General features: G+C 61.2%; 1 protein-coding gene across 7 annotated transcripts; it reads right to left on the reverse strand.

The window, feature by feature from the left end:
* Positions 1-649: 649 nt before the first annotated feature.
* Positions 650-22,167, reverse strand: LOC146394324 (putative bifunctional dTTP/UTP pyrophosphatase/methyltransferase protein). 7 transcript variants are annotated; one of them, XR_014836000.1, is made up of 14 exons: positions 22,023-22,167; positions 20,311-20,442; positions 18,701-18,748; positions 17,214-17,278; positions 16,480-16,541; positions 15,389-15,497; positions 12,890-13,277; positions 9,714-9,876; positions 9,108-9,295; positions 7,669-7,801; positions 6,730-6,873; positions 4,878-5,000; positions 1,829-2,681; positions 650-1,740 (listed from the first exon to the last, which is right to left on the reverse strand). XR_014836000.1 is itself a non-coding variant. In XM_085008961.1 (13 exons), the coding sequence occupies exons 1-13, from the start codon at positions 22,113-22,115 to the stop codon at positions 2,482-2,484; spliced, it is 1,848 nt and encodes a 615-aa protein (XP_084865087.1). In that variant the 5' UTR covers positions 22,116-22,167; the 3' UTR covers positions 650-2,481. The 7 variants fall into 7 exon arrangements, 3 of the variants coding, with proteins under 3 accessions (XP_084865087.1, XP_084865089.1, XP_084865090.1); XR_014836003.1 differs by lacking the exon at positions 9,108-9,295; XM_085008961.1 differs by having other exon boundaries at positions 650-2,681.
* Between the last annotated feature and the right edge of the window lie 854 nt (positions 22,168-23,021).

A 23,021-nucleotide genomic window follows, 5' to 3' on the forward strand; every position in this document is an offset into this window, starting at 1 on the left:
ACTTAGGACGTGGACGGTGTGGGAGCATCTAGAAAGTGGGTGCCTTAACTAAAAGAACCGGAGGAGGTGTTCAAAGGTGATCAGGTTTCAGCTGATGGCTCCGAATGAGTCATGCAAGTGATGAGGGTGGCATCTGGGGAGGCTTGGGGGCGCGGGCACGTGCCAGAAGCCAGGCCATGAGTCAGTCCTGGGACTCCGGCCTGAGACTGGGTCAGGCCCTGCCTTTAACTGACCGGATCTGGTGAGCGGTGCGGGGACTTCGAGGGGAAGGCGCCTGGTGGAAACTCGGGAGGACCCTGCAAGGAACGTGGGGGAGGGGCGACACGCTGGGGACTCAGGTGTCCTCTTTAAGGTCTGTCTTCTACTCCCCCCCCCCCGCCCCCCCCACGGACAGGTGCAGAGGGCAGATGTTACCCAGGATGCCTCCAGAGGGCGTGACGCGGGCGGGCACTCAAATGTCGGAATGAATTAATGAATGAATGACTTGGACCTGGAGGGCGGGGTCCGGGGAGGCGCGGGGAATTGCAATCGAGCGGTGCCTGTGGATCCAAAGACTCAGGCCCCGCATGTGCGCACCCCTACGGATGCTGCTTTTGCATGCATCTAATAAATGGAGACACCAGTTGTAAATCAGTCATATTTTCCCATCTCACGTTTTTAAAAAAAAAAAACTTTAATGCAAGCAGTTCCAGCACGCAAAAGACAATGAGAGTTATCAGAAGCCCCAGGCACATTGTCGCTTCCACAAACGTTATCGACCCTTTACTCTCCACCTGGGCGGGTCTCCCTCCAGAGCGTCCTAGTTTTGGGGTTTTTTTTTTGGGGGGGCCACACCTGCAGCACACGGAAGTTCCCAGGGTAGGAGTGAAACTGGAGCTGCGGCTGCTGGTCTACACCACAGCCGCAGCAATACCGGATCTGAGCAGTATCTGCGACCTATACTGCAGCTTGCAGATCCGTGACCCACTGAGCGAGGCCAGGGATGGAACCGCGCCTCCCGGTGGGTTCTTAACCCTGATGAGTCACGACGGGAATTCCAGTGTCCTTGGTTTAAGGGCACCGTCGTGGGTGGGGGAACTCGGGGTCAGAGCCTGCAGCAGCCTCGCCGCCTCCAGCCCGCAGGGCTCTGGCGACCAGGACAAAGGCGGGCTGGGTGTCCCCGGGTCGGGCGCCCTGGCACCTCTGGTTGGATATGGGCTTTCTTCTAGCAAACCCCGTGTCCAGACATCCCCGGGCGCCCAAGCGGGCCTGAACGCAGGCCTTCCAAGAGCCCCGGACTCGTCACTTGTCATCCCAGGGGACCTGGCCAGGGTGAAACAAGGTGCCCTTGGCGAGACAAAGGTACCCGCCGTGACTCACCTCTCCTCCCGGGGAGGGGAAGGAGGCTGACGGAAGTGGCCCAAGGGGACGGGCACGGGTCACCCCAGCTCCGCCTCGCGGCGGAAGTGGCCCTGCCGGGAGCCCAGCCCGCGCCCAGGTGAGGGGCGGGGACCTGGGGTGGGCGGAGCCTCCGCTCTGCGCTCCTGGACGAGTGGCTGCTGCTTCACAGAAGCCGCAGGTCCATCCTTACGGGGTCCAGGGGGCCGAGGGGCCTCGAGCGCTCTCTTTTCTCCATCCCACGGGGAGAGCAGAGGGCACTCCCCCTCGACGGCCAGGCTCCCTCTAGAGTCAGGGTTTCACTTCCTTCCTCGATCCCTGCCTCCCGCGGAGACACGATTTTTTTTTTTCAATAATTGGCGCCTGTACAAAATGATATACTTGTGTGTATGTGTATATAATATCCTTTAAGTTACAAATATACATCTTTCCGTTTGCATGTAAAACTCACATGGTTCACGTTCTATTTCGATAAAGTCCCTTCTGACACACAGAAAACTGTCTGTGTCTCCCGTCTTGTACGTTATGTGTCTAACAGTCTGTGGTTGGCGCTGGAAAGCGCAGGTGATGTGTTGACACCCACAGGGGCCCTGTTAGAAAGGACCTCCCCTGGGACTCTTCAGACAAGAACGTGTAGTCTAACAGCCTCCACGTGACCGCCGCACAAAAGGTTTTGCACGGGCCTCCCCTTGAAGAAATAGCTACGCTGCTGAAGCGCAAAACAGACTCCCGTGGGTCCCTTACCAACAAACGAGCATCTGGCCACCATCCTGGGCACCGGTGTGCGCTGTGGGGTGGGGGCGGAGGTGGGTCCTGCGGCCACAGTGACCGGCCGAGGGTCAGCGATGGGAACCACTGAACAGGCCGCCCACATGGCAGCCGAAAGAGCGCGGGAGGAACTCGCTCCAAACGGGCAGGATTGGGAAACAGGCTCTGGACGCCCCTGGCGTCCTCCGGCGCTGAGAGGGAGCGCGGGGCCTACGCGTCCCCCGCGCACAGAGCCGCACAGACGCGGGCCGAGAGCGCCGTGCTTTCTGTGTCCTTTAACGCCCCCCCCCCCCGCCCCCTGCCTCGAAGAGACCTTCACTTCCGTCGGGACGACCCTCAGGGCGCGGCCCGGGTGCCCAGGACCACGCGCAGCAGCGCCCCCGCCCGCGCCACCTGCACCTCCCGGAAGCCGTGTCGCCGCAGCAGCTGCTGGTGGTCGCTGGGGCTCAGGGTCCGCAGCCGGGGGATCCGCGCCGGCGCCACCGCCTCCGCCGCCTCCTCGGCCAGGGCTGCTTCTGCCACCAGGATGCCGCCGCCTGTGGGGAGAGGCTGGATGGTGACCTTGATTCAGGAGGACCTCCTCTCAGCCCCCTCTCTCCATCACACCTGCAAAGACCCTATTTCCCAGGAAGGTGCCCGGTGGGTGTGGACTGCGGACACACCGTCTTCATCCAGCTACGCGGACCAACAAGAATGCCTGAACCACACGGCCTTTTGGGGGACTAAAATTGGCTCCTTTTAAACTTCCACACTTTCAACATGTTCCAGATGCTCCAGAGACGTCCTCACACAGCGACAGTTTCCAAACCCTCTACCCAAGAGATGACTGTGTAGCGGGGCCCCTCAGCATCTGGCCCGTGAGCCTCTCCCTCCTGCCCCCACCCAGGCTGTCACCCTGGGGTCCCCTCGGCCCCGTCCTGCAGAGGGGAGCCCTGGTTTTCACGTTTCTGTCTTTATTTTGCAGGAGCCACCGGAGAGAGGGGCTGCGGTGGAGGCACAGTGATTGAGTCCAGAAAAGCCTTTTTTTTTTTTCGGTTATTTTTTAGAGTCACACCTGCAGCATATAGAAGTTCCCAGGCTAGGGTTCAAATCGGAGCTGCAGCTGCCGGCCTCCACCACAGCCACAGCCACGCCAGATCCGAGCTGTGTCCGCAACCTACACCACAACTCATGGCAAAGCTGGACCCTTAACCTACTGAGCAAGACCAGGGATCAAATCCACATTCTCACGGAGACTTGGCAGGTCCTTAACCTGATGAGACACAACGGGAACTCTCCCTACAAGTCTCAGGGCACGTCGCTCCGTCCACTGTTGCGGCGAGTACCTTGGGCATCCATGGAAATCAGGTTCCCCTCGGAGGTCACAGCTGCCCCTGCGTCTTCAAGCCCCAGCTCTGCTTGGAGGAGCCCGAATGGTTCTGGTGCCCATGCCTGGGGGCTTTCACCTTTTTCTTGGTTTTCTACAGTCGCAGTGAGCAGTGGCTTGATGTGGGATCTCTGTCCCCAGGCCGGGGACTGGCCCCAGGCCGCCTAGGTAAAAGCACTGCATCCTAACCACTGGACCACCAGGGAGCTCCCTGCACCTTCTTGAAGCCCAGGCTCACCCTGGGTGCCTGGGTCCCCGGGACCCTGAGCCTCCTGCAGGCTGGGGTGGTCTCCAGATGCCCGGCTCCTGGGGTCTAGGGCCCCTGCAGGCAGGTTGTAGGGCTCAAGGATGGCTCCCCGCATCGCCTCTTCTGTCCCCTCCCCGTTGCCCTTCCTGGGTTCTGTTTCCAATCTGCCCGTGTCTCATTTCATTTCATTTCCATCATTTCATTTCCAAGGCCTTTCCCGCTGGTTCCCAGCATAAGCAGCGGGTCCTGGAGGCCAGCTTGCCCGTGAGAAGTGGAGTCCATGGCTGCTGGCGCCTCTCCAAGCCGGAGACCCCCGTGTCCACAAGGCGGGGGGGGGGGGGGGCTTTTCCCCGGAGGCTGGGGGCACACAGGACAGTGGCCTGAGGAGGCCCTGGGCTGTGACACAGGAAAGGGGGCGGCAGGAAGGCCAGTCAACCTTGGTCCTTGAAGACCTGCCTCCTGGTGCCCCCACCTGGCTTTGTGCCTGAGGTGGGGGCCTCGGATTCCTGGAGAGGCCAGAGGGGTCCTAGGAGGGGGTCGTTCCTGCCAGCGGGGCGGAGCCCAGCATGGCCGCCACACGGTCATTCCCTGCAGAGACCCCGTGAATGGACTTGGCTTTTGTCCAAGATCAGAGACCCAGAATGGGGGTCAATTTGCCGAGAGGTGGCTTTCATGGGGACGCCGAAGGCTGCACAGGACAGGCAGCGGAATTGCCCCGGGGACACAGACGTGGGTTGGTCACCTCCGCTCCACTGGCCTGATGACCCCTGTCGGCTGTGAGCATGTGGACACGGCCCGGGTGCCACAGAGCAGCCTGGAAGCCATCAGAGAAGGGACCACCTGAGCCCAGTGGGGCCCTGGCGGGGGGCGGGGGGAGACCCACATCTGGGGCTGTGCAGGAGCCTGGCACCCCGGATGTTGTCACCCAGGAGTTCAGCGATGCATCCCCAGCACCCACGCATCATGCATCAAATCCAAATCCGTCCGCGGGGAGACGGTCAGCTGAGCCTCGGAGGGCAGAGGGGGCGGCCGAATCTATAAAACATACTCTTTTTTTTAAAAGCAGAAAGTGTCTTTGCAGGTTACAGAGAAAAAGTCAGGTGAGTGGTGTGGTCTCACCTGGTTTGCAGCTGTTTGAGATCCTGCTCAGTAACTCGTTCACTTTGTCGCCTGGCAGGTCCTGCAGGATTCCTGACAGGACGTAGAGGTCTGCTTCCGGGAGGGCGTCCTGGAAAACGTGACCTGTTTACAGAGAATGGGATCGAAACGCTAGCGACACAAGACCTGGCCTCCGCTGGACGGCAAACGGGTGCACGACTCTCTACAGGGGAGGGGGGCGGGGGGCAGGGGGGGACCCTCTACAGGGGAGGAGGGAGGGGGGAGAGGGGAGGGGGCAGGGGGGACTCTCTACAGGGGAGAGGGGAGGGGGGCGGGGGGGGGAGCCCGCTGTGGGGAGATCCTGTCCCTGAAAAGACGCATTCAGGGGCTGACTTGGGCAAGGACGCTTGTTTGGAAAGATGGTCTTTGCAGAAGTGATGAAGTCGGGGATCTGAGAAGAGGCCTGTCTGTCTGCCCATCCGTCTGTCATCTCTCTCGCCATCAGCCTTCGTCTGTCTATCTATCCATCCATCCATCCATCCATCCATCCAACCGTCATCCATCCATCCACCCACCTAATCATCCATTTCTATCACGTCTGTCTATCTATATCTGTCTGTCTATCCATCGATCCATCCTTCCATCCATTGATCCATCTATTTATCTTTCACTTGATCAGTCTCTCTATCTATCATATCTCTCAATCTGTTTGTCTGTGTATCTATTTATACATCCATCCATCCATCCGTATCTATTCGTCCATCCATCCAAGAATCTATCAATGTATCCATCTATCATTTACCCATCCATCTACCCATCTATGTATCAATCAGTTAGTCTGTCAATCTGTGTCCCTCTCTCTCCGCTTCGAGGCCACAGGGAGAAGGCGGCCACCTACAAGCCAGGAAGCGGGAGAGACATGACCCACAGACAGATCCAGAGACACACAGACAGAAGGACGCCTTCTGGTCATCACTGCAGCACGGTGACCTCCTTAACCGTCATCACCTCGGGGGAGAGTCACACCGGGGCTTCAGCCACGACATACGACTCTGGGGACACCGTTCAGAGTGGAGCTGGGTGACCAGCTCGCTTTCACTAGAAAAGGAGCCGGCGGCCGGGGGCACAGGGTGATCCAGCACGCCTGCCCTCAGGTGGGGCCGCAGAGCAGGTGAGTCGTCAGAGCTGTGAGCTTCCTTTCAGACCATCCCACAGGGAAGCCCTCCTCACGTCTGCCCGAGGCCTTCCTGCTGCAGCCCCTGCGGCACCTCCCCCGAGGCCTTGGTTGTGGCGGCCCACACGCGCATCTCGGCCCGCCTCCCGCCTCCACCCCCGCCATCGCCTCCACGTCCCGTTGTCAGGATCTGGAGATGCGCTCGTGTGTGTGCAGCCACACACACACACACACAAAGACACGCACACTCAGACACATGCAGACATGCACACTGAGACACAGACACACACTGAGATACAGAGACACACACTGAGATACATACACAGACATGCACACTCAGGCACACGCAGACACTGTTATACATGCAGACATGCACTTAACACAGAGACATAGACACACAGATTCACCAATATATACACACACACAGACACAGAGAAAACATGGATACGTACACATACAGACCGCACAGAAACACACACAGATGGACAGACACACAGATACATGCACACTCAGACACAGACACACACAAACAGAAGCATATGCACTCATACAAACGCAGACACACACACACACACACACACACAGAGGCACACAGACACACGCACGCAGAAACAGACCAACACACATGGGCATGCGCTCTGTACAAGACAGAAATAAAGTCACGAACGCCGACACCAGCAGACACGAAGCCGCACTGACCTGGCAGGAAGCGGATCCGCCCCGTCTGGGGTCCCTCGGGCTGAAAGCGCCCGGCGAGCTCGATGACCTCCGGGCGGTCGAACACGGTCACCTGCAGACGTGGGTACTCCTGGGCCAGCTCGCGGGCCAGGGCGCCTGTGCAGCCTGCGGGAAGCAAAAGCGGATGCTGGCCTGCCGTATACGAGCCCCCTGTTGGGTGTCCAAGGGTCAGCTCTGGCAAATCCAAAACCATGCTCCCAGGACATGGCCTGAGGCCTGTGCCCTGAAATGAGGTCAGCTGAAGGGGGGATCACTGGTGTTGCAAAGTCAGGGCCTCGTGGGCTGGTGCTGGAGCAGGTGCCGGCCCAGAGAAGGTGAGCAGGGTGGGCGAAGACTCAGGGGGACTCCCAACTACAAAGCTCTAGGGAGCTCTACTCTTCCCTTCCCCTTTCAGCTGTGGGAATGTAGATGCGACGGCTGGCGCCACAGCAGCCACTCTGGGCCACCAGGAGGAAAGGTGTGCAGAGGATGAAGAAACACAAGCCGGCAGCTTGGGAGCCCTCTTGGGACCCCAGTCCCATGGCAACCCTTGGGCAGGTCTCTGTTCCTCCCGTGTCCGCTGTCCTGGGGTCAGAACTGCGTTGGGAGGGGGTGGAGGATGTGGGGCAGAATCAGACCTCAGGAGATGGGGGCAGACGGGCTCCAAAGTCCTCTCCCCGGCTCAGCAGCCCCCAGGAAGGGTCCCCTCACCTCCAGGGGGGTCCTGGGCCATCCCTAGAACCTGCTAGCACTTGGGTACATCCACCCAAGCCCACACCCACCCTGGATAAATCTCAGCACGAGACAGTTTGCGGAGATAAACCCATTAAGCAAATCTGACGGGGCGGCCGAGCTGCCCGGGACTGAATACACAGGGCCCTTGGCACTGACACCCGGCGGGGCGCTGGGGGGTGTACGCACCTCCCAGGTCGCAGGCGGAGCTGAAGCGGGACAGGTCAAAGGCCGTGGCCACGTGGCGTGCGGTCAGCGTGCCGAGGCCGTGCGCGGCCCTCATGAACCGCAGCGTCCCCTCTGCGCCCTCGTGAGGGGCGTCCTAGCACAGAACGGGGTCTGAGGACACCCACCCAGGGCTCAGGCAGTCCTGCCCCGGGATGAGGGGCCCCCTGGCCTTCCCGTCCAGGCACCGGGAAGGCGCCTCGCCAGACACTAAATCTGCTCCCCTCCCCCAGCCCCCCGGCCGGGATCTCCACGTGCACCACCAGAACCCCGAGAAAGCCACATCTGCTGTTCATCACCCCCAGTTTACGGCGGGTTTACAGCAGCCGAACGACTCAGAGTCTCCGTCTTTTTGGTTTCTTTTCTTTTTCCTTACTTTTTAAATTTTTGTTTCTGATCTTTTTTGTCTTTCAGGGCCACACCCACAGCATGTGGAAATTCCCAGGCTAGGGGTGGAATCAGAGCCGTAGCTGCCGGCCTACGCCACAGCCACGGCAACGCCGGGTCCTTAACCCACTGAGTGAGGCCGGGGATTGAACCCACATCCTCACGGATGCCCGTCAGGTTCGATAACCACTGAACCACGAGGGGAGCGCCTTCTTTTTTTGGGGGGGGGCACACCTGCAGCATATGGAGGTTCCCAGGCTAAGCAGCAGATCAGAGCTGCGGCTGCCGGCCTACACCACAGCCACAGCACCGCCAGCTCAGAACAGTGTCTGCAACCCACACCACAGCTCACGGCAATGCTGGACCCTTAACCCACTGAGCAAGGCCAGGGATCCAACCTGGGTCCTCACGGGTACGAGTCAGATTCGTTTCTGCCGAGCCGCAATGGGAACACCTGTCTTTTCTTTCATCTCTGTCTCTGTCTCTGTCCGTCTGTCTCTGTCCATCTCCCCCACACGGGATGTGAGCCGCAAGCTACGCCAGGCCCCTTCCCTGCCATCCGCAGCCCTGCCTCCCTGCCTCACGTGTGGTCTGCCCTTGGCCAAGGCTGCTGGGGACCGAGGTGGCCCAAAGCCCTGGATGGGTGCCTCTGGCCGAAGAGGGCCTGATGGACCCACAGCGCTTTGTTCGCTGGAGGCAGGGGAGCGGGATGAGGTGAGGCGGAAAGTACTTTGCAAGCCCTGCTCAGAAGCGAGAGTCTGTGCAATTCAACTGCACGCAGGAAAACGGCTGCATTGATGCAAAGCAGCCCCTGCTAGAAAAATGTTGGTGCTGGGACCAGCCAGCGGCCCGCCCACGCCGTCCTCGGCGCCTGCAGGCCGTCTGCAGCCCCCCGTCAGGCTTCCCGGCGTTGGCTGTTTCCCAGGCAGTTCCGACTGCCCCTACTCTGCGACATCCCCGTGCTCGCTGGTCCCTCAGCAGCAGAGGGACGTGGAAGGGACACTGGATTGTGCTACCTGACACAGGGGTTCCGCCTGCATCGCCCCCAGCGCCCTGTGGGTCGGGCCTGCTCCCTCCCGCACGGCCCGGTCCAGGTGTGTCAGGAGGTCCCACACGTGGTCGTCGTGGTACACGGCGAGGCCGTGGAGGGAGTGTTCGCCGTCCGACACCAGGTGGAGCGTGGCCGCCTCCGTGTTGCTGTAGCCTGAAAACATGGGGCCGAGTTCCCACTGAGGCTCAGCGGCTTAAGAACCAGGCTAGGATCCATGAGGACGTGGGTTCCATCCCTGGCCTCGCACAGTGGGTTAAGGATCTGGCGTTGTTGTGAGCCGTGGTGTTGGTCCCAGATGTGGCTTGGATCCCGCGTTGCTGTGGCTGTGGCTGCAGCTCTGATTCAACCCCAAGCCTGGGAACCTCCACAGGTGGCAGGTGTGGCCCGAAAAGACCAGAAGAAAAAGAACGAGAAGTCACGCACACCTGCTTCCTCCTTCCATCCCTCCCCTGCCCCCCACGCTCCAGGGAAGAGCAGTGTTCCCGGGACAGAGAGACAGACAGGCTGCCTTCCCTGTCTCCCCTCAGAGTCACCGTCCCGCCTGCAAAGCTGCTGGAAAGACCCCAGGCACCTCTGTCCGTCCTGTCCAGTAAGCCCAGGGCCACGCAGGCATCCAGCAGCCGCTCGGTCCCGCCCGTGGAGGCGTCTATTCTGCGGGCCACGTCCGCAGCCTTCAGGGGGCCTTGGTCTTGTAATACGTCAAACACCTGGAGCTTGCAAGCCGTGAACAGCGCCTGTCCGGGAAGAAGAGTTCCCGTCAGACGCAGGACGTGACCTGTCAGGTACTTTTTCCCCAGGACTCGCAAGGGGAGGCCGGGCTGTCAAGAACACGCGGGGAAGCGTCTCCGGATGCGAGTGGGTTTCGGCTGGAACCGGGTTTGCTCAAGGGCAGAGGACATCGACAGCGACCAGGCAGAGACGTCGTCCCGGGGGAGGACAGCAAAGGCCCCCTGTCGCGGGCTGCACGGGGTGCGCCCAGGTTCCCACGTGGAGGCGGGCTTGGATTGGCCACGCCGCTCAGGACACGTGTCGCAGGACACCCGGAACCTCCCAGGAGCCGTCGTCACGTGGAAACTTTCCAGGATAACGGAGGCACTTCTGGGAAGCGCCCGACGAGAGCTGCGTCTACAACTGCCACCGTCGAGCCTCTGGGGTGCTTTGTCCTGCCGGGCCCCCGACAGACGCCAGCCTGGAGGCACGCCCGGCCACTGGGACAGCCTGGTGGCAAGAGCGATGTCCTGGGGGGGGACAGAGGGCTAGGCGGGGGGCACGGGGAGATGGCAGAAGGATATAGACAGACGATCGACGGGTAAACGGTCGGCGAATGGGTAGACGGGCGGAAGAGGAGCACAGTGACGACAGAGAGAGACGAGTGATAGAGATGGGTGATACAGAACGGGTGACAGATGGGGGAGGATGCAGACGGGTGGACGATGTGGACAAAGACAACAGAAGAGGTGACAGAGGACAGGTGGAAAGGCTGAACAGCTAGACAACAGATCGGCGTCATACAGAGATGCAGGCGACATAGATACAGGCGACGGATAAAGGGATGGACAGGGAGAGGAGTAGGAATAGACAGGTAACAGGTGCGTGATAATGGACAACAGACCATGGAAATAACGAAGAGCAAGTAGGGAGTGATATCAACGGATACGTCATGGGTAAAAGGTAAAAAATCACAAACCGAAGCTAGACAGTTGCAACGATAAAGAAGCCACGATAGATAAACCTGATCGGTCCATGGAGATGACAGCTGCGTCGGTGGACGGATGGACAGACGATGGTCAGACTGACAGACAGTCGCAGAGGTACACCCGCGGCGATAGACGCAGAGATAAAGGACAGCGAGATGAACGGGTGGACGTGTAGAGCTTAGTGACAGGCACACACGGGGAGGGGACAGACACGGATGATACCCAGATGGAGAGACGGGCTGATAAACGACGCACAGGGAAGTGGACAGACGGATGACGAAGAGAAAGACCTCGACAGATGACGAGAATAACACCCGACACAGGAGACAACAGAGGTGAACACAGGGCGGAGAGGCCAGACAGACCCCGGATGGATGACGGATGAGCGGTGCGTAGACAGAACAAGAGACGGACAGACAGATGCCAGAAGCGCAGCGCGGCCCAGTCGAGTGATGGGGGGACGGCCAGATGAGAGCCTGGGGTGCAGCAAAGCAGAAGCAGCCTTCGTTCCGAGTCTGAGCTTCTCCCTCCTGATAGGAGGTAATGGGGAGGTGGCGGGGGGGGAGGGGGTGGGCCGGGGGGGCCGGGGAGGACCGGGGGGAGGGGGTGGGCCGGGGCGAGGGGGAGGACGGGCCCCAGTCCCTTCCCATGCCACTTCCCAGCTCTCAGGGCCACCTCCCTGCTCTAATGCCCCTGAGCAGGTGCCAAAGGAGCAGCCGGAGGAGGCATGGTGGGGAGGGGAGGGGCCCTGAGGGGGTGTCAGGGGGGCGGCTGCAGAAGAGTACAGCCACGTGAGCCACCGCTGGCAGAGACTCAGGGCCCCGGGCTGGGCCTCTGCTGGCCACTCCCCGTCTGGCCAGGGCCCAGGGCAGCTGCGGTACACATGCACACAGGGAGGCTGTGGCCGCAGGGACCTGCGGGTTCCAGGAAGCAGTGACCTGGACCCAGGCTGCTTCCTCCTCCGTCCAGGACACCCTCTGCTGGGATGTCCCCCAAGGCCCCGGGGGACAAGGGCACAGACCCTGACCCGGTCTGCCTTCCAGGCAGCTGCTGACTCGCTGCCAGAGCCCAGTGCTCCCGGCCAGCAGGCTGGGCACCCCCTCCGCACAGTCAGGGTTCCAGCCTCATCTCCCCCAGCTGGAGACATGGTGGGGTGCCCCCTCCAGGGTCCCCTGAGCACACCTCACCTTCGGACACCTGTACAGACCCCGCCCTGCCATGCAGACCTCGGGGACCCACAGACCCAAACAGGGGCCGCACACACCGGCTGTGTGGCCCAGGGAGTCGAACCGACACGTCCACCCTCTGGGGTCCCAGTGGCTATTTCTTCTCTCTTTTTCTTTTCTTCTGTTTAGGGCCACACCCACGGCATATGGAGGTTCCCAGTCAGAAAGGAGCTGCAGCTGCCGGCCTGCACCACAGTCACGGCAACGTGGGATCCGAGCAGCATCTGCGACCTGCACCACAGCTCACGGCAATGCCACTGAGCAAGGCCAGGGACTGAACCCAAGTCCTCGTGGATGCGAGATGGGTCCTTAGCCACCTGATCCACAACGGGAACTCCCCCAGAGGCCCTATTTCTGATAATCAACCGGGGACACTGTTCTGGCCTGAACGGAGACCCCCAAAAGGTATGCTGACATCTTCACCCCCAAAGCCTGGAAATGGGGTGTTACTAGGAAATAGAGTCTTTGCAGACGTGAGGAAGCGAAGGGTCTGAGAGGAGGTCCTCCTGGATGAGGGGGGCCCTCCCTCCAAGGACAGTGTCCTCCCAAGAGACAGAAGAGGAGACCCAGACACAGAGGAGAAGCCACGGGAAGACAGAGGCAGAGACGGGAGGGAGGCAACCACCAGCCCAGGGCCGCCTGGAACCCCCAGAAGCTGGAAGAGGCGGGAAGGACCCTCCCCTGGAGGCTCTGGAGGGAGTTCGGCCCTGGGACCCCTTGACCTCAGACCTCTGGTCCCCAGGATGGGGGGGGGGTTCCTGTGGTTTAAAAACCCCACCTTGGGGTCCTTGGATCTGGTGGTCTGGGGACCCTCAGACAGGCACCTTGGATGCTTTGAAGGCGTCCATCAGCTCCAGGAGGCCGGTGGGGAAAGGCGGCCGGTTCTCTGCCGCCCCGTTGAGATCGGCGTGTGGCGCCCCCAGAGCCTGTGGCCGTTCGCCCGCCTTCTCGCCACCACGGCCGCCCTCGTGGCTCCCAGCAGGGTCCGGGCCGCCACCCTCGGCGTCGCTCAGATCCTCGAAGGTGTCCACGGCGGGGATGGAGTCGTGCTTGAGCCGCTGCACGTCCTGGGCCCGGGGCGGGTAGTACAGCCGCGCCAGCTCCTTGCAGAAGCGGTTCAGCGGGAAGCCCACGACGTTGAGGAAGTCCCCGCAGACGTGCTCCACCAGCATGCCGCCCAGCGCCTGGATGCCGTAGCCGCCCGCCTTGTCCCTGCGGGGGGCGGGGATGAGGTGGCAAGGGACCTCCACCCTCCCCGCGCCCCCAGACCCGCGGTCGGGGCTCCGGCAGGGAACCGCTGCCCCCCAGCCCCGGTGGGGGAGGGGCAAGCTGTGGCCCCCGGGGGAGCTGCCCCTCCTCCAGGCCCGGTGCCAGGCCATCTCCGGGGGCGGGGGGGGGGGGTGCTGCCCCATCAAGGACCCAGGCCCCCGGCTGTGCCCACCTGCCCCGCTGCCTCAATGGGAGTCCTTGGCCAGGGCTCCCCGGTGGCGAGGGCGCCTCTGCTGAGACCCCTCCCCCTGTCGACCACCCAGCACCCCCCTCCCCCACCCCCAGTCGCCCCCAGACCCGCTCCAGGAAACCGCAGTGAGACCCCCGCCCCCTGCCCTGTCCTGGGGGGGCGGGAAAGAGGGCGCAGCCGGCACGCCCTCCGCCGTGACGGACGGCCTGGCCCTGCCCCTCCTCTTGGTTTGCCGTGGGGACCCGAGGCCCCAGGGCCTGGCAGCCCTACCCAGAGCCCCGCTGGCCCCTCACCATCACTGTCGCCCGGGTCCCTGCACTGCCCGCTCATTGTAAACGGAGCAAAATCCCCCGGTCAGACTGAACGCTTTTGGGCCCTCAGATGCCCACGTGGAGACCTAACCCAGGACGGGGAGGCTTAGGAGGTGATGAGCTTCTGAGGGATGCTAGGGTTCTTTTTCAAATTTTGACTCTTTTATCCTTTTATGGTCACACCCGCAGCATATGGAAGTTGCCAGGCCAGGGGTCGAATCAGAGCTGCAGCTGGCCGCCTATGTCACAGCCACAGCCATGCAGCCATGCAGCCATGCCAGATCCGAGCCGCATCTGCAACCTACACCACAGATCACGGCAATGCTGGATCCTTAACCCACAGAATGAGGCCAGGGATCTGACTCGAATCTTCACGGGCACTAGGCCAGGTCTTTAACCAGCTGAGCCACGACAAGAACTCCAGACACTAGTGTCCTTATCAGAGACCCCAGAGGAGTTCCCATCGTGGCTTAGCGGTAACAAACCCGACTAGTATCCCTGAGGACGTGGGTTTGATTCCGGGCCTCGATCCATGGATTAAGGATCCGGCGTTACCATGAGCTGTGGTGTAGGTCGCAGATGTGGCTTGGCTTCTGTCTTGCTGTGGCTGTGGTGTAGACCGGCAGCTGGAGATCTAATTTGACCCCTAGCCTGAGAACTTCCATATGCCGCAGGTACGGCCCTAAAAAGAGCCCCCCCCCAAAAAAAAGAGAGAGAGAGAGACTCCAGGGAGCCCCTTGCTCTTTGCAGAGCATCAGGACACAGTGAGAAGATGCCACCTCTGAACCAGGGAGCAGTTGCACCAGGCACAGAATCTGTCCCACCAGGATCTCAGAGTCCAGCCTCCAGGACAGGGAGAAACAGAAACAAATGTTTTGGTTCCAAGCTCCCTGCCTGCGGTGTTTTGTGAGGAACCCAGGCAGAGAGAGATGCTCCCGTGAGGATTCAGTAACACAGGAGAAGCTTAGCGCACGGCTGGGCCGTGGCACACACAGGTTGTCACCAGGCGCTGGGGGGGGCTTACACCTCCCACCAGGGGAGGGCTGCCGGGGGTGGGGTGCCACGTCTGCCTCCAGGCACCGACAAAGAGCTTCTCCCACCCCGTGGGAGGCTTGTCCCCTGACTTGACCCTGAAGGGGCCCAAGCAGGCTTTAACCAGCAGAATATGCGTGCTGAGCCTCGGCCACGGGGGCCCGGGGTGCCTGCGTTCACTCCCCACTGCTGTTGGCGCCCACGCCCTCGTGAGGACGCTGAGGGAGCCACTCCGTGAGGTCACACAGCAGGCCAGTCCCTGAGGCACCTTCGGAGCTGTGGGTGAGGCCACCAGCCACCAGGCAGCCCTGGTCGGGGAGGGGAGTGAACCCGTGACGATGGAGGTTGGCTGACCCCCAGTCATGACCTTGACCAGACCGCTGCCTGCACCTGGCACGCCTTGGGGACAGTCAGGGGACACTCGGGTCACGGGGCCCCTGCCTTCCAGGGCCCCACAAGCCCCAGACGCAGGCCGAGCCATGTGCCTGGCGGGGACTCGGCCCCAGGGCCCCCACACTCACATGGGCTCCCCGCTGTCAATGTACTCCCACAGCAGCTCCTCCGACAGCTCCGAGAACTTCACCCGGGTCTCCTCATGGAAGTCCGACACGTGCGTGTCCAGCTGGCCGTCTGCGAGGGGGGACCTGCGGGTGAGGGCCCTCGGCCGGCACATGTGTCCCCGGGTTAGAGCCGCTGCATCGGGGGGAGCTGGCCGGAGCTTTGCGTGCAAGGCACACACGGGTCGTTAAGCGGGGGGCAGGGGGGAGGACGGCTCATGTTATTTTATTTCTTTCATTTCTTTTTTCTTTCTATGCACCTGTAGTACGTGGAAATCCTGGGCTAGGGGTTGAAGTGGAGCTGCAGCTGCCGGTCTACACCACGGCCACAGCAACACAGGATCTGAGCCATACCGGTGACCTGTGCCGCAGCTCACTCACAGCAGTGCGGGATCCTAAACCCACTGAGTGAGGCCATGGGTTGAACCTGCATCCTTACGGACACGATGTCGGGTTCTGAACCTCCTGAGCCACAGTGGGAACTCCCGGGTTTCCGCGCATTTTTTACGTACTTTTATTTATTTATTTATTTTTAGGGCCACACATGCAGCATGTGGAGGTTCCCAGGCTAGGGGCAGAATCAGAGCGACAACTGCCAGCCTACACCACAGCTCACAGCAACGCCAGATCCTTAACCCACCGAGCGAGGCCAGGGATTGAACCTGTGTCCTCCTGGTTCCTAGTCGGTTGCTTAACCACTGAGCCATGATGGGGACTCCTGTGCATTTTTTTCAAAAGCCTTCTCATCACGGCGCAGCTTACCCATGCCTTCCAAACCTCCACCTTACCTCCGCCTTCCAAACGGAAGACCTCAAAGGAGGCATCTGGGGGGGTGGCATTGGAGGGGGTCGTCTGACTGTCCCCCACCCAGCACAGCCCCCATCAGGTGAACCCCAAGCTTCCACGTGGGACCCTGACTTTCCCAGGCAGGACGGGAGAGGGCACTCGTGTGCAGCACAGAGCCGCCCCCGTGCGACCCCGAGGATCCCCCCCCTCCCTGTGCTGCAGTCCCGACCCCAGGGCTGCGGAGGAGGGGGGCGCACTGGCCGCGGTACCGTGGCTGCAGCAGTGGACGATGGCCACTCCGGTGAAGACGCTGTGCTCCTTCCCGCTCAGCCTGCAACACACAACCGCGCGCTCGTGCCTCTGGCCACTGGCGGCTCCCGCTGCAGCATCTTCCAGACGACTGAGCCCGCGACCCCGTTCCCCGGCCGCAGCCCCACCCCAGCCACACGGTCTCCGAGGAAAGCCTCCTGTGCGACCGTGCAGGTCCAGTCGGCAGGGCTGGGTCAGAGGCATCCCCGGGGGCTCTGTCACAGGACGCGAGGTCCAGCTGGGACACCCGCCGTGAGCACAGAGACCCAGAAGTGGTAGCTGTCCTGGCGTGGCCGAGCCAGGAAGGGGCCCTGAGGATGGGGGATGATGGGGGTGTCCCACGCAGGCACAGAGAGGGACAGCCCCCTCCCCCCCAGGGCAGGAGCTCGGATGGCCGGGCTCCTAGGGGGAGTGCTCAGGTGGCGGCTGGCATGACAAGGACAAGGCGTGGCCAGGGGTGGAGGCTTGGGGACGTATGGATGCCCGGGCAGCCCCTCGGGGTGGAGGTACGTTCAAGGGCCCTGGCCACCGCCACCGATCTGGACCAGGAGGGGCCCCGGCTGGGACAGGGGAGGTAGGCGCAGCACCCACCCCCCACCCCACCCCGACCAGGGGGCTCGGTGCCTCTGCCCAGCCCAGGTTCCCTGTGATGCAGGCTGTTTCCCAGGACGGTGGACGGCCGACAGCCACCCACCTGGACAGCATGCGGTAGGCGTCCTGCTTGTCCACAGGCTTCTCTAGGATCAGCCCCTCCACTGCCTGCAGGAGAGACGGGAGGGGGACCGTCGCTTCCAGCCCCCCAGCTGGTCTGTGACAGCAGCACTGTTCACTTTTTTTTCTTTATTATTTTTTCTTTTATTTTTAGGGCCACACCCATGGCCTATGGAGGCTCCCAGGCTAGCGGTCCAATCAGAGCTACAGCTGCCGGCCAACACCACAGCCACAGCCACGTGGGATCCGAGCCAAGTCTGCGACCTACGCTAGCGCTCACGGCAACGCCAGATCCTTAACCCATGGAGCGAGGCCGGGGATTGAACCATGTCCTCATGGATATGAGTTAGGTTCATAACCCACCGAACCAACAGGAATTCCCGTCCACTTTTTAGATTTACACTTTTTTTAAAATTCAGGTGAGGAGTTCCTGTCATGGCGCAGTGGAAACGAATCCAGCTAGGAACCATGAGGTTTGGGGTTTGATCCCTGGCCTTGGTCAGTGGGTTAAGGATCCAGAGTTGCCGTGAGCTATGGTGTAGGTCACAGATGTAGCTCGGATCCTGCGTTGCTGTGGCTCTGGCGTAGGCCGGCGGCTGCGGCTCCAGTTCAACCCCTAGCCTGGGAACCTCCATAGGCCGCAGCTGCGGCCCTAAAAAGACAATAAAATAAAATAAATCAAAAAATCAAATCAAATCAAAATAAAATAAAACTAAAAATAAAATCCAGGTGAGATTCTCATAGCATGAAATTCACCATTTTAAAGTATTTGCAACGCTGGGGCAGGACCGCTGTCCTGTTCCCCAACCTCTCTGTCATGGAGACCACCCCCGTCCCCGTGAGCTGTCCCTGCAAACCCCTGCCCCAGCCCCTGGAGCCAGGAGGCCCCTTTCTGTCTCCGTGCGCTGGCCTGTGGCAGAGCTGCTGGGAGCCCATGCAGGGGGACCTCCCACCAAAAAGGAGGACACTCCGTGCCCCAAACCCCGTCCTGGAGAGAACCGTTCCCCCAAAAGACATCTCGGGGTCCTGCCCCCTGGCCCCCGTGAACGGGACAATATTTGGAAAGAGGGTGGGTGCAGATGGAATAAAATTTAAGGTGAGGTGACCGTGAAGTAGGTGGGTCGTAAGCCACTACGACTGGTGCTTATGGAAGAAGCAAACTGGGACAGAGGAGAGGCCACGGGAAGGGTGTGAGAGGAGGTCCTCCTGGAAGAGGGGGGCCCTCCCTCCAAGGACGGTGTCCTCCTCAGAGACACCAAAGGAGACCCAGCCACACAGGCGAAGCCACGGGAAGAGAGGAGGGCAGCAGCCCCCAGCCAGGGCCCCCCAGGACTGCGGGCAGCCCACCGGAACCGCGGGGAGACCTGGGACAGAAGCATCCTAGATGCTGCGGGAGGAGCCAGCCTTGTGGAGCCTTGACCTTGGTCTCCAAGGACAAGGTGGCCAACCTGCAGGCAGAAGAGGACTCACCACGATGGTGTCTGCGCCGATGACGATGTCGGGGGCTCGCAGGTCCTTCTGCAAGAGACCCGGACCCAGCTTCAGCCAGGAGGGCCCTGGGTGTGCGGCCAGCACACTCCTATCGCAACGCACATCGCGCCAGGCGTCCCCGGGTACCCAACAAACGCAGTCGGAAAGTGAAACCTGGGGGCCCTCTGCGTCCCCCGTGACGCCAGGACGCTCCTCGGACATGTGGGTACCAACTCCGACTCTGGCCGCACTTAACCACGCGTCTCTCCATGGCCCGAAATCAGCAACTAGGGTTCATTTACTCACATCACCTAATAATTCATAACTAGCTATTTATGCCAGCGAATAACTAATAACTGTGCCCTCTAATGGCTAACAACTCATCATGGTTATTCACACCAGCTACCACGCCTGTGCCGTCACGCGAATGGCAAGCAGGCATCATTATAAGGCACTGCAAGAGCTAAGCTACATTCATTCCATCCCAAAGACCCCATTACACGAATCACGAGTGTAAATTACACAGGGCCACCAAGTCACAGGTAAACGGCACTAATTCCGTCTCCTAAACGATACCGTTATCTCGATGGCAACTGTTTGTTAGATCGTAACACATAGGAAACCGGCTATTTCCGTATTGCGCTTGATGCTCTAATAGTACATACGGTCGCATGTTACACAGGAAGGCTAATAACACATGAACCACACGAATTCCATGTCATCAGTGACGCTGTTCTAGTGCAACAGCGTATCATATCGCAACTCAGAGTAATGGATACGGTGTGTCAATTATTTTCTCTCTCTTTTGTTTGGCTGCACCCGCAGCATGCACAAGTTCCTGGGCCAGGGATCGAACCCGCGCCACAGCGGCAACTTGAGGCCCGGCAGTGACAACGCTGGATCCTTAACCACGGGGACACCAGGGAACTCGGTTGAGGTATGTCCATGACACTCCTCCATGAATCCCGAGGCAATATCATGTACCGGCAAAATGACAGATGAGTCCTACTCCATACATGATGGGTAAGTGATAAACAGACCTTCTGCGAGCAACAGAGAAATATCACGTAATGTTCCAGACACCGGCTGCCAGGGAGGATCCCAACAGCTTACTACGCAGAAACACTCAGCCGTGGAAAAGCTACACTAACCGCATGCTGTAAATGGCACTTATTTACAGAGTGCGTATTTTGGGTGTGTGTGTGCTTTTTAGGGCTGCCCCTGTGGCACATGGAAGTTCCCAGGCGAGGGGGCGAGTAGGAGCGGCAGCTGCCAGCCTATGGCATAGCCACAGCAACGCCAGATCCTTAACCCACCGAGCGAGGCCAGGGATCGAACCCACGTCCTCGTGGATGTTACTTGGGTTCCTTGCCACAAGTGAGCCACTGCGCCATGGCGGGAACTCCACGTGCATATTTTAAATTTTAATTTATTTTCTGCTGCAGCATATAGCCGCTTGATGTGGGAGCTCAGCTCCCCGACCAGAGATGGAACCTGGGCAACGGTGGTGAAAGCAGCACGCTCTAACCACCAGACCACCAGGGAACTCGCATACAACACGCATATCGGATGCCCCACAGCAGGAGATCCTAAGAAGCAGAAGCCCTTGCCTGGTACATCCTGCTGGCCACCTCCAGGGCCTTCTGCTTGGCGGTCTCCACGGCGTACGCATGCGGGGTGGGGAACGAGGCCTTGGGCAGCTTCTCCTTGAACCTGGAAGGGACCACCTCGAACCGGAGGCCCTGGAGAAGGGTGAAGAGGGCGTGAGCGTTTATGGGAGGGACTCGAGGACACGGATGGGGTAGGACCGGACCTGCCGTCACTGGCCTCTCCCACGGGCAGCCCACTGTCCCCGACCATCTGATCCACACTCTGGACACTGGCCAGGTCGGGGCCGGGGGGGGGCTCCCTGGGGAAGGCCACGCGGAGGCCAGCAGGGAGGAATGAACTGGCCTGCAGCACCGAGGGGTCAAAGGGCTCCCGGAGAGTCCCAAAGACCAGGCTTCACCCCCACAGGGATCAAACTACTGAAATGACACCGCCTGAAAGAAATGCCACAAAAGAGCCACCAACATCAGCGGGACTCTGACGGCGTTAACTTGGTCCCTTAGTACTTGTGACGAGGCAGCCCTGTGGGATGCGGGTTGTGGACACAGTGACATCTGGAGCCAGGTGGGGACAGGTGAATTACCACAGAGGAGAAAACTCCCCACCACCCCCCAGGACCCCTGCAGAGCATCCCTCTGGCTCTCACCTTCCCTGCCCCCCAGCGCTCCCCCACCTCTCCCCTCCATCATGGCTCCAGCACCCCCGGTTTCCTGAGATCGCACCGTGAGACTGCCTTGTCTCTGTACCCCCCAGCCCTCTCCCTGGAGGTACAGACAGCACCCCTCGCTCTGTACCCACCCGTACCCAGCCCACTCCCCAAGGCCCCCAGGCAGAACGTGCCCACCATGAGCAAGTCCCCTCCGCTTTGACTCTGTCCGCGCCCTGCTCCGGGACAGACCCAGCTCAGGCACACAGACCTGGCCTTGGCCCGCCAGACCCACACAGCCCGGCCAGCAAGCCATCAGGTCACTGGCTCCCAGGTCATGCAGAGGCCCTCTTTCCTTCACCCCACGGACCTGGACCCCGGTCACTAGGGCCCTGCCCCACCCCCACGCTTTGAGGGCTGCACTTGCAGCATAGGGAGGTTCCCAGGCTAGGGGTCGAATCAGTTGCAGCCACAGCCACAGCAACCCAGGTCCGAGCCAGGGGTACAACCTACACCACAGCTCACGGCAACGCCGCATCCTTAACCCACAGGCCAGGGATCGAACCCGAGTCCTCATGGATCTTAGCTGTGTTCATAACCCACTGAGCCACAACGGGAACTCCAGGCCAGCCCGCCGGTCACCACAGGCCCCAGCCCTGGTCACGGGACCCCCAGTCACAAGGCCTCTGTCCTCAGACCCTGCAACCAGGCCCCACCACTAAGCCCTGGCCTAGACACCCTCACCCCCCTAGGCCTCTTCGGGGAGTAGGCCCCCCCAGTCACCAGACCTTGGCCTGCAGACACCCCCTGCCCCACCTCCGACGACACCGAGGTGAGGAGGCCTCCCATCACTAGGCTGAGGCCACCAGACCCCACCCCCTCTCCCCTATCATTAGACGCCTCCGGTCACTAGGCGCCAGCCCGGCAGACACCTCCCGCCGCCCCCGACCAAGCCCGGGTCACCAGGCCCTTGGTCACTAGGCCCCTGGTCACTAGACCCGCCGCCCTAGGCTCGCCCTAGATCCCCGCCCCGCAGACCCCAGCCCAGGCCCGGCCCAGGCCACTCACTGCGTTGCTGAGGATCTCCTGGCGGCGCGGGGAGGCGCTGGCCAGCACCACGTGCTTTTGCAGCAGCTTCCCGATCACCGGGCACAGCACCATGGCGCCGCCGCGACCCCGATCCCGACCCGCGCCGGAGTCCGCGGAGGGATTCAGGCGCGCGCCCAGAGCTGCGCAGCCAAAGAGGCGCGCCGGGCCCTGCGGCCCAGGCTCCGCCCCCAACGAGGCCCCGCCCCGGCGGCTGAGCCCCGCCCAGGCCTTACCCCAATGAAGCTCCGCCCCTGAAGCTAAGCCCCGCCCATACCTGCCCCCAGGAAGCCCGGTCCATCCCCTCCCCAAGCCCCGCCCCGTCTCCCAGAAAGGTCTCCCTTGGGCACCGCTTCCGGGCCAGCCCAGAACGAAGCACCGCCCATCCCATGAAGCCACGCCCCCGCAGCTCGCCCCGCCCCTGCGTGGCCGCTGATTCCGGAAGCGCGCTGGGCCCCAGCCTGCGGGCCTGGGGTGGGGGCCGGGGCTGGGGGCAGTCCCCTAACCTGACAACGGCGGGGCACCTTGGGCGCAGAGAGTGGGGACAGGGGAGATAGGCTGTCCTTGTGATTGGGTGGAGGGGTCCTCGAGGGGGGAGATGGGTGTCCCCAGGAGACAGTGGGGGGTGGAGATGGGGGTCCCCTGGGCGAGATGTGGCGTGTACGGAGAGAGGGGTTTCCGCCGGGCCTCGGTACAGTACGAGTGTAGCCCTTCTCAGTCTCAGGACTAATTAAGATCCCGTTTGGGGCAGGATCTTCCCTTTTTGTGGGGCCGCCCTGGGCGGTTGCAGGGTATTTAGCGGCGTCCCTGATTTCTGTCCACTAGATGGCAGTAGCCTCTGCAGGTCTGCAGAGATCCAGGGTCCGCCGGGGACCAGAATCGCCCCTTTGTGTGCCAGGGCGATAGACAGACAGATGGATAGATAGATAGATGATAGGTAAGGTATATAGCTGATTGATAGCTAAGATGAATGGTTAGATG

Source organism: Sus scrofa, chromosome Y (genome assembly GCF_054392235.1).
Source record: "Sus scrofa isolate SSC_HxYL_T2T_F1_AM1 chromosome Y, Sscrofa_HxYL_maternal_Yorkshire_Landrace_v2.0, whole genome shotgun sequence".
Taxonomy (NCBI): domain Eukaryota; kingdom Metazoa; phylum Chordata; class Mammalia; order Artiodactyla; family Suidae; genus Sus; species Sus scrofa.

Coding starts and splice junctions, on each gene's coding strand:
- LOC146394324 (XM_085008961.1), bottom strand. CDS start 22,115: ATGGTGCTGTGCCCGGTGATCGGGAAGCTGCTGCAAAAGCACGTGGTG. Junction 9,296..9,713: donor ACTGGACAGGACGGACAGAG/GTGCCTGGGGTC, acceptor CCATGTTTTCAG/GCTACAGCAACACGGAGGCG. Junction 5,001..6,729: donor GCGGATCCGCTTCCTGCCAG/GTCAGTGCGGCT, acceptor CTCTGTAAACAG/GTCACGTTTTCCAGGACGCC.